The 10,834-nt window shown below is 45.2% G+C and overlaps 1 protein-coding gene and 1 long non-coding RNA gene across 11 annotated transcripts in view; one reads left to right on the forward strand and one right to left on the reverse strand.

The window, feature by feature from the left end:
* Positions 1-10,834, forward strand: part of LOC118357699 (forkhead box protein N2-like) — a 54,004-nt gene that overhangs the window by 38,879 nt on the left and 4,291 nt on the right. For all 3 annotated transcript variants that reach the window (XM_052477963.1, XM_052477962.1, XM_052477964.1), the window contains exon 4: positions 677-748. In XM_052477963.1, the coding sequence (XP_052333923.1) occupies positions 677-748 (72 nt within the window). The remainder of the gene's footprint in view (positions 1-676; positions 749-10,834) is intronic.
* Positions 6,600-9,881, reverse strand: LOC127911413 (uncharacterized). 8 transcript variants are annotated; one of them, XR_008078353.1, is made up of 4 exons: positions 9,773-9,881; positions 8,808-8,961; positions 7,097-7,289; positions 6,600-6,731 (listed from the first exon to the last, which is right to left on the reverse strand). It is a non-coding gene; the product is annotated as an uncharacterized LOC127911413 (long non-coding RNA). The 8 variants fall into 8 exon arrangements; XR_008078346.1 differs by lacking the exons at positions 8,808-8,961; positions 9,773-9,881 and adding exons at positions 7,643-7,911; positions 9,617-9,765 and having other exon boundaries at positions 7,097-7,250; XR_008078350.1 differs by lacking the exons at positions 8,808-8,961; positions 9,773-9,881 and adding exons at positions 7,643-7,911; positions 9,578-9,726 and having other exon boundaries at positions 7,097-7,250.

Here is a 10,834-nt window from a genome sequence, read left to right on the forward strand (position 1 = left end):
TTGCCATTGGGCTGAGAGAAGATATAGCAATTTTATAACTCATTTTGAAATTCTACAACAACAAAAAATGGGGAGGGTGGGATTGATTTGAGGGCCTTCAAAAGAGGGGCCCGCCGCCTGTTGCCCATCCCTGGTCTAGAAATAGGATTGGTATTAGATTTGATCCAGTGCATGTGATTTCAAATTCACATGGTTATTGCCTCTACATATTTTTGTCATGCAACATTGGCCGGCAAAACATTCAGCATCACCATCCCCTCATCTCCAACTGTCATTTTAGTGTTTATTTGATTTCTAATCGTAGATGCCTCAAGGTAGATTATTCTAATCTGTATCCTCCACTCTCTCTCTGTGTGTGTGTCTCTGTCTTGGTGTCTCTCACTTTAACGCTCTCTCTCTCCCCTACCCTCTTGTTTGGTAACCTTGACTACAGAGGCCCTGGTGATGCTGATAGAGTGTAGAGCAGAGCACTCAGTCTCCACTCTAGTTGATTATAAATAATTTAGGGCCCCTGAAGTGAGGTATGGAGAGAGCTAGGAATCCTCTCTTCCTTTAACCCTCTACAGCCTCCTTCACCAGTCGGCCACACACACACACACACACACACACACACACACACACACACACACGCTCAGGCTATTCCACTGACCACCATGCATGTTCTCTCCTCTTCCAGAGTCTGACATAGATGCTGCCACTGCCATGATGCTCTTAAACTCTGCCCCTGGTCATCACCACGCCAACCCATGTAAGAGACGCCACCCCACACCATGCCTCTTCCACTTCTCTCTGTCTCTACCTTTTCATTACTACTCTCCCCCTTTCTCTCTGTCTCTACCTTTTCATTACTACTCTCCCCCTTTCTCTCTGTCTCTACCTTTTCATTACTACTCTCCCCCTTTCTGTCTCTACCTTTTCATTACTACTCTCCCCCTTTCTCTCTGTCTCTACCTTTTCATTACTACTCTCCCCCTTTCTCTCTGTCTCTACCTTTTCATTACTACTCTCCCCCTTTCTCTCTGTCTCTACCTTTTCATTGCTACTCTCCCCCTTTCTCTCTCTCTACCTTTTCATTACTACTCTCCCCCTTTCTCTCTCTCTACCTTTTCATTACTACTCTCCCCCTTTCTCTCTCTCTACCTTTTCATTACTACTCTCCCCCTTTCTCTCTGTCTCTACCTTTTCATTGCTACTCTCCCCCTTTCTCTCTGTCTCTACCTTTTCATTACTACTCTCCCCCTTTCTCTCTGTCTCTACCTTTTCATTGCTACTCTCCCCCTTTCTCTCTCTCTACCTTTTCATTACTACTCTCCCCCTTTCTCTCTGTCTCTACCTTTTCATTACTACTCTCCCCCTTTCTCTCTCTCTACCTTTTCATTACTACTCTCCCCCTTTCTCTCTGTCTCTACCTTTTCATTGCTACTCTCCCCCTTTCTCTCTGTCTCTACCTTTTCATTGCTACTCTCCCCCTTTCTCTGTGTCACTACCTTTTCATTGCTACTCTCCCCTTTCTCTCTGTCTCTACCTTTTCATTACTACTCTCCCCTTTCTCTGTGTCTCTACCTTTTCATTGCTCTCCCCCTTTCTCTCTGTCTCTACCTTTTCATTGCTACTCTCCCCCTTTCTCTCTGTCTCTACCTTTTCATTGCTACTCTCCCCCTTTCTCTCTGTCTCTACCTTTTCATTGCTACTCTCCCCCTTTCTCTCTGTCTCTACCTTTTCATTGCTACTCTCCCCCTTTCTCTCTGTCTCTACCTTTTCATTACTACTCTCCCCCTTTCTCTCTGTCTCTACCTTTTCATTGCTACTCTCCCCCTTTCTCTCTGTCTCTACCTTTTCATTGCTACTCTCCCCCTTTCTCTCTGTCACTACCTTTTCATTGCTACTCTCCCCCTTTCTCTCTGTCACTACCTTTTCATTGCTACTCTCCCCCTTTCTCTCTGTCTCTACCTTTTCATTGCTATTACTCCTCCCCTTTCTCCCCTTTCTCTCTGTCTCTACCTTTTCATTGCTACTCTCCCCCTTTTCTCTGTCTCTACCTCCCCCTTTTCATTGCTTTCACTCTCTCCCCTTTCTCTCTGTCTCTACCTTTTCATTGCTACTCTCCCCTTTCTCTCTGTCTCTACCTTTTCATTGCTACTCTCCCCTTTCTCTCTGTCACTACCTTTTCATTGCTACTCTCCCCCTTTCTCTGTGTCACTACCTTTTCATTGCTACTCTCCCCCTTTCTCTTTGTCACTACCTTTTCATTGTCACTACCTTTTTCATTCCCCCTTTCTCTCTGTCTCTACCTTTTCATTGCTACTCTCCCCCTTTCTCTCTGTCTCTACCTTTTCATTGCTACTCTCCCCCTTTCTCTCTGTCTCTACCTTTTCATTGCTACTCTCCCCCTTTCTCTCTGTCTCTACCTTTTCATTGCTACTCTCCCCCTTTCTCTCTGTCTCTACCTTTTCATTGCTACTCTCCCCCTTTCTCTCTGTCTCTACCTTTTCATTGCTACTCTCCCCCTTTCTCTCTGTCTCTACCTTTTCATTACTACTCTCCCCCTTTCTCTCTGTCACTACCTTTTCATTGCTACTCTCCCCCTTTCTCTCTGTCTCTACCTTTTCATTGCTACTCTCCCCCTTTCTCTCTGTCTCTACCTTTTCATTACTACTCTCCCCCTTTCTCTCTGTCACTACCTTTTCATTGCTACTCTCCCCCTTTCTCCCTGTCTCTACCTTTTCATTGCTACTCTCCCCTTTCTCTCTGTCTCTACCTTTTCATTCACTACATTCTCTCCCCTTTCTCTCTGTCTCTACCTTTTCATTGCTACTCTCCCCCTTTCTCTCTGTCTCTACCTTTTCATTGCTACTCTCCCCCTTTCTCTCTGTCACTACCTTTTCATTGCTACTCTCCCCCTTTCTCTGTGTCACTACCTTTTCATTGCTACTCTCCCCCTTTCTCCCTGTCTCTACCTTTTCATTGCTACTCTCCCCCTTTCTCTCTGTCTCTACCTTTTCATTACTACTCTCCCCCTTTCTCCCTGTCTCTACCTTTTCATTGCTACTCTCCCCCTTTCTCTCTGTCTCTACCTTTTCATTACTACTCTCCCCCTTTCTCTGTGTCACTACCTTTTCATTACTACTCTCCCCCTTTCTCTGTGTCACTACCTTTTCATTGCTACTCTCCCCCTTTCTCTCTGTCTCTACCTTTTCATTACTACTCTCCCCCTTTCTCTCTGTCTCTACCTTTTCATTGCTACTCTCCCCCTTTCTCTCTGTCTCTACCTTTTCATTACTACTCTCCCCCTTTCTCTGTGTCACTACCTTTTCATTGCTACTCTCCCCCTTTCTCTCTGTCTCTACCTTTTCATTGCTACTCTCCCCCTTTCTCTCTGTCTCTACCTTTTCATTACTACTCTCCCCCTTTCTCTGTGTCTCTACCTTTTCATTACTACTCTCCCCCTTTCTCTGTGTCACTACCTTTTCATTGCTACTCTCCCCCTTTCTCTGTGTCTCTACCTTTTCATTACTACTCTCCCCCTTTCTCTCTGTCTCTACCTTTTCATTACTACTCTCCCCCTTTCTCTGTGTCACTACCTTTTCATTACTACTCTCCCCCTTTCTCTGTGTCTCTACCTTTTCATTACTACTCTCCCCCTTTCTCTGTGTCTCTACCTTTTCATTACTACTCTCCCCCTTTCTCTGTGTCACTACCTTTTCATTACTACTCTCCCCCTTTCTCTGTGTCTCTACCTTTTCATTACTACTCTCCCCTTTCTCTGTCACTACCTTTTCATTACTACTCTCCCCTTTCTCTCTGTCTCTACCTTTTCATTACTACTCTCCCCCTTTCTCTCTGTCTCTACCTTTTCATTACTACTCTCCCCCTTTCTCTCTGTCACTACCTTTTCATTACTACTCTCCCCCTTTCTCTGTGTCTCTACCTTTTCATTGCTACTCTCCCCCTTTCTCTGTGTCACTACCTTTTCATTGCTACTCTCCCCCTTTCTCTGTGTCACTACCTTTTCATTGCTACTCTCCCCCTTTCTCTGTGTCACTACCTTTTCATTGCTACTCTCCCCCTTTCTCTGTGTCACTACCTTTTCATTGCTACTCTCCCCCTTTCTCTCTGTCACTACCTTTTCATTGCTACTCTCCCCCTTTCTCTCTGTCTCTACCTTTTCATTGCTACTCTCCCCCTTTCTCTGTGTCACTACCTTTTCATTACTACTCTCCCCCTTTCTCTGTGTCACTACCTTTTCATTGCTACTCTCCCCCTTTCTCTGTGTCACTACCTTTTCATTACTACTCTCCCCCTTTCTCTCTGTCACTACCTTTTCATTGCTACTCTCCCCCTTTCTCTCTGTCACTACCTTTTCATTGCTACTCTCCCCCTTTCTCTCTGTCACTACCTTTTCATTACTACTCTCCCCCTTTCTCTGTGTCACTACCTTTTCATTGCTACTCTCCCCCTTTCTCTGTGTCACTACCTTTTCATTACCTTTTTCATTACTCTCCCCTTTCTCTGTGTCACTACCTTTTCATTACTACTCTCCCCCTTTCTCTGTGTCACTACCTTTTCATTACTACTCTCCCCCTTTCTCTGTGTCACTACCTTTTCATTGCTACTCTCCCCCTTTCTCTGTGTCACTACCTTTTCATTGCTACTCTCCCCCTTTCTCTGTGTCACTACCTTTTCATTACTACTCTCCCCCTTTCTCTCTGTCTCTACCTTTTCATTACTACTCTCCCCCTTTCTCTGTGTCACTACCTTTTCATTACTACTCTCCCCCTTTCTCTCTGTCTCTACCTTTTCATTGCTACTCTCCCCCTTTCTCTGTGTCACTACCTTTTCATTACTACTCTCCCCCTTTCTCTCTGTCTCTACCTTTTCATTACTACTCTCCCCCTTTCTCTGTGTCACTACCTTTTCATTACTACTCTCCCCCTTTCTCTCTGTCTCTACCTTTTCATTACTACTCTCCCTTTCTCTGTGTCACCCTTTCTCTGTGTCACTACCTTTTCATTACTACTCTCCCCCTTTCTCTCTGTCTCTACCTTTTCATTACTACTCTCCCCCTTTCTCTGTGTCACTACCTTTTCATTACTACTCTCCCTTTCTCTGTGTCACTACCTTTTCATTACTACTCTCCCCTTTCTCTGTGTCACTACCTTTTCATTACTACTCTCCCCTTTCTCTCTGTCTCTACCTTTTCATTACTACTCTCCCCTTTCTCTGTGTCACTACCTTTTCATTACTACTCTCCCCTTTCTCTGTGTCTCTACCTTTTCATTACTACTCTCCCCTTTCTCTCTGTCTCTACCTTTTCATTACTACTCTCCCCTTTATCTGTGTCACTACCTTTTCATTACTACTTCTCCCTCTCCCCTTTCTCTGTCTCTACCTTTTCATTACTACTCCCCCTTTATCTGTGTCACTACCTTTTCTGTGTCACTACCTTTCATTTACTACTCTCTCCCCTTTCTCTCTGTCTCTACCTTTTCATTACTACTCTCCCCTTTCTCTCTGTCTCTACCTTTTCATTACTACTCTCCCCCTTTCTCTGTGTCACTACCTTTTCATTACTACTCTCCCCCTTTCTCTGTGTCACTACCTTTTCATTACTACTCTCCCCCTTTCTCTGTGTCACTACCTTTTCATTACTACTCTCCCCCTTTCTCTGTGTCACTACCTTTTCATTACTACTCTCCCCCTTTCTCTGTGTCTCTACCTTTTCATTACTACTCTCCCCCTTTCTCTGTGTCTCTACCTTTTCATTACTACTCTCCCCCTTTCTCTGTGTCACTACCTTTTCATTACTACTCTCCCCCTTTCTCTGTGTCTCTACCTTTTCATTACTACTCTCCCCCTTTCTCTGTGTCACTACCTTTTCATTACTACTCTCCCCCTTTCTCTGTGTCTCTACCTTTTCATTACTACTCTCCCCCTTTCTCTGTGTCACTACCTTTTCATTACTACTCTCCCCCTTTCCCCTTTCTCTGTGTCTCTACCTTTTCATTACTACTCTCCCCCCTCTTCTTTTCTGTGTCTCTACCTTTTCATTACTACTCTCCCCTTTCTCTGTGTCACTACCTTTTCATTACTACTCTCCCCTTTCTCTGTGTCACTACCTTTTCATTACTACTCATTACCCCTTTCTCTGTGTCACTACCTTTTCATTACTACTCTCCCCTTTCTCTGTGTCTCTACCTTTTCATTACTACTCTCCCCTTTCTCTGTGTCACTACCTTTTCATTACTACTCTCCCCCTTTCTCTGTGTCACTACCTTTTCATTCACTACTCTCCCCTTTCTCTGTCTCTACCTTTTCATTACTACTCTCCCCTTTCTCTGTGTCTCTACCTTTTCATTACTACTCTCCCCTTTCTCTGTGTCTCTACCTTTTCATTACTACTCTCCCCTTTCTCTGTGTCTCTACCTTTTCATTACTACTCTCCCCTTTCTCTGTGTCACTACCTTTTCATTACTACTCTCCCCCTTTCTCTGTGTCACTACCTTTTCATTACTACTCTCCCCCTTTCTCTGTGTCACTACCTTTTCATTACTACTCTCCCCTTTCTGTGTCACTACCTTTTCATTACTACTCTCCCCCTTTCTCTGTGTCTCTACCTTTTCATTACTACTCTCCCCCTTTCTCTGTGTCTCTACCTTTTCATTACTACTCTCCCCCTTTCTCTGTGTCTCTACCTTTTCATTACTACTCTCCCCCTTTCTCTGTGTCACTACCTTTTCATTACTACTCTCCCCTTTCTCTCTGTCTCTACCTTTTCATTACTACTCTCCCCTTTCTCTGTGTCTCTACCTTTTCATTACTACTCTCCCCTTTCTCTGTGTCACTACCTTTTTTCATTACTACTCTCCCCTTTCTGTGTCACTACCTTTTCATTACTACTCTCCCCTTTCTCTGTGTCTCTACCTTTTCATTACTACTCTCCCCCTTTCTCTGTGTCTCTACCTTTTCATTACTACTCTCCCCTTTCTCATTTCCCTTTCTCCCCTTGTGTCTCTACCTTTTCATTTCATTACTACTCTCCCCTTTCTCTGTGTCTCTACCTTTTCATTACTACTCTCCCCTTTCTCTGTGTCACTACCTTTTCATTACTACTCTCCCCCTTTCTGTGTCACTACCTTTTCATTACTACTCTCCCCCTTTCTCTGTGTCTCTACCTTTTCATTACTACTCTCCCCCTTTCTCTGTGTCTCTACCTTTTCATTACTACTCTCCCCCTTTCTCTGTGTCTCTACCTTTTCATTACTACTCTCCCCCTTTCTCTGTGTCACTACCTTTTCATTACTACTCTCCCCCTTTCTCTGTGTCACTACCTTTTCATTACTACTCTCCCCCTTTCTCTGTGTCACTACCTTTTCATTACTACTCTCCCCCTTTCTCTGTGTCACTACCTTTTCATTACTACTCTCCCCCTTTCTCTCTGTCTCTACCTTTTCATTGCTACTCTCCCCCTTTCTCTGTGTCTCTACCTTTTCATTACTACTCTCCCCCTTTCTCTGTGTCTCTACCTTTTCATTACTACTCTCCCCCTTTCTCTGTGTCACTACCTTTTCATTACTACTCTCCCCTTTCTCTGTGTCACTACCTCCTTTTCATTACTACTCTCCCCCTTTCTCTCTGTCTCTACCTTTTCATTACTACTCTCCCCCTTTCTCTGTGTCACTACCTTTTCATTACTACTCTCCCCCTTTCTGTGTCACTACCTTTTCATTACTACTCTCCCCCTTTCTCTGTGTCTCTACCTTTTCATTACTACTCTCCCCCTTTCTCTGTGTCTCTACCTTTTCATTACTACTCTCCCCCTTTCTCTGTGTCTCTACCTTTTCATTACTACTCTCCCCCTTTCTCTGTGTCACTACCTTTTCATTACTACTCTCCCCCTTTCTGTGTCACTACCTTTTCATTACTACTCTCCCCTTTCTCTGTGTCACTACCTTTTCATTACTACTCTCCCCTTTCTCTGTGTCACTACCTTTTCATTACTACTCTCCCCTTTCTCTGTGTCACTACCTTTTCATTACTACTCTCCCCTTTCTCTCTGTCTCTACCTTTTCATTGCTACTCTCCCCCTTTCTCTGTGTCTCTACCTTTTTTCATTACTACTCTCCCCTTTCTCTGTGTCTCTACCTTTTTCATTGCTACTCTCCCCCTTTCTCTGTGTCACTACCTTTTCATTACTACTCTCCCCTTTCTCTGTGTCACTACCTTTTCATTACCTTTTCTACTCTCCCCCTTTCTCTGTGTCACTACCTTTTCATTGCTACTCTCCCCCTTTCTCCTGTCTCTACCTTTTCATTGCTACTCTCCCCTTTCTCTGTGTCTCTACCTTTTCATTACTACTCTCCCCTTTCTCTGTGTCACTACCTTTTCATTACTACTCTCCCCTTTCTCTGTGTCACTACCTTTTCATTACTACTCTCCCCTTTCTCTGTGTCACTACCTTTTCATTACTACTCTCCCCTTTCTCTGTGTCTCTACCTTTTCATTACTACTCTCCCCTTTCTCTGTGTCTCTACCTTTTCATTACTACTCCTCCTTTCTCTGTGTCTCTACCTTTTCATTACTACTCTCCCCTTTCTCTGTGTCACTACCTTTTCATTACTACTCTCCCCTTTCTCTGTGTCATTCTACCTTTTCATTACTACTCTCCCCTTTCTCTGTGTCTCTACCTTTTCATTACTACTCTCCCCTTTCTCTGTGTCTCTACCTTTTCATTACTACTCTCCCTTTCCTTCTCTGTGTCTCTACCACTACCTTTTCATTACTACTCTCCCCTTTCTCTGTGTCACTACCTTTTCATTACTACTCTCCCCCTTTCTGTGTCACTACCTTTTCATTACTACTCTCCCCCTTTCTCTGTGTCTCTACCTTTTCATTACTACTCTCCCCCTTTCTCTGTGTCTCTACCTTTTCATTACTACTCTCCCCCTTTCTCTGTGTCTCTACCTTTTCATTACTACTCCCTTTCTCTGTGTCACTACCTTTTCATTACTACTCTCCCCTTTCTCTGTGTCACTACCTTTTCATTACTACTCTCCCCTTTCTCTGTGTCACTACCTTTTCATTACTACTCTCCCCTTTCTCTGTCTGTCACTACCTTTTCATTACTACTCTCCCCTTTCTCTGTGTCTCTACCTTTTCATTACTACTCTCCCCTTTCTCTGTGTCTCTACCTTTTCATTACTACTCTCCCCTTTCTCTGTGTCACTACCTTTTCATTACTACTCTCCCCCTTTCTCTGTGTCACTACCTTTTCATTACTACTCTCCCCCTTTCTCTGTGTCACTACCTTTTCATTACTACTCTCCCCCTTTCTCTGTGTCTCTACCTTTTCATTACTACTCTCCCCCTTTCTCTGTGTCACTACCTTTTCATTACTACTCTCCCCCTTTCTCTCTGTCTCTACCTTTTCATTACTACTCTCCCCCTTTCTCTGTGTCTCTACCTTTTCATTACTACTCTCCCCCTTTCTCTGTGTCACTACCTTTTCATTACTACTCTCCCCCTTTCTCTGTGTCACTACCTTTTCATTACTACTCTCCCCCTTTCTCTGTGTCTCTACCTTTTCATTACTACTCTCCCCCTTTCTCTGTGTCTCTACCTTTTCATTACTACTCTCCCCCTTTCTCTGTGTCTCTACCTTTTCATTACTACTCTCCCCCTTTCTCTGTGTCTCTACCTTTTCATTACTACTCTCCCCCTTTCTCTGTGTCTCTACCTTTTCATTACTACTCTCCCCCTTTCTCTGTGTCACTACCTTTTCATTACTACTCTCCCCCTTTCTCTGTGTCACTACCTTTTCATTACTACTCTCCCCCTTTCTCTGTGTCACTACCTTTTCATTACTACTCTCCCCCTTTCTCTGTGTCACTACCTTTTCATTACTACTCTCCCCCTTTCTCTGTGTCACTACCTTTTCATTGCTACTCTCCCCCTTTCTCTGTGTCACCTGCCCGTTTCACGCATTCTTCTTTATTGCTTTTACATCACTCGCCCAGCATCACTCGCCCAGCATCACTCGCCCAGCATCACTCGCCCAGCATCACTCGCCCAGCATCACTCGCCCAGCATCACTCGCCCAGCATCACTCGCCCAGCATCACTCGCCCAGCATCACTCGCCCAGCATCACTCGCCCAGCATCACTTGCCCAGCATCACTCGCCCAGCATCTATCCACCCCTTGTAAAACATATTCCTGTGTCTCTCTATTGCTTATTATGTACACTCAACAGCACAGTTGAAGTCCTGCATAGTCCCGTTCCAAGCCAGACGAGGTTTTGCATATAGAATTATCTTCCTGTGAATAAGTGGTGTTGTATTTCATGCCTCCCCCATGTGTTTTAAGTGTTCATTCCATGAGACACTTCTGCCTCTGCTGTTATGAATCTAGCCTGCTGGACACGGACACTCCCTAGCCTGCTGGACACGGGGACACTCCCTAGCCTGCTGGACACGGGGACACTCCCTAGCCTGCTGGACACGGGGACACTCCCTAGCCTGCTGGACACGGGGACACTCCCTAGCCTGCTGGACACGGGGACACTCCCTAGCCTGCTGGACACGGGGACACTCCCTAGCCTGCTGGACACGGGGACACTCCCTAGCCTGCTGGACACGGGGACACTCCCTAGCCTGCTGGACACGGGACACTCCCTAGCCTGCTGGACACGGGGACACTCCCTAGCCTGCTGGACACGGGGACACTCCCTAGCCTGCTGGACACGGGGACACTCCCTAGCCTGCTGGACACGGGGACACTCCCTAGCCTGCTGGACACGGGGACACTCCCTAGCCTGCTGGACACGGGGACACTCCCTAG

This window comes from Oncorhynchus keta, chromosome 24, assembly GCF_023373465.1.
Source record: "Oncorhynchus keta strain PuntledgeMale-10-30-2019 chromosome 24, Oket_V2, whole genome shotgun sequence".
NCBI classification, from domain to species: domain Eukaryota; kingdom Metazoa; phylum Chordata; class Actinopteri; order Salmoniformes; family Salmonidae; genus Oncorhynchus; species Oncorhynchus keta.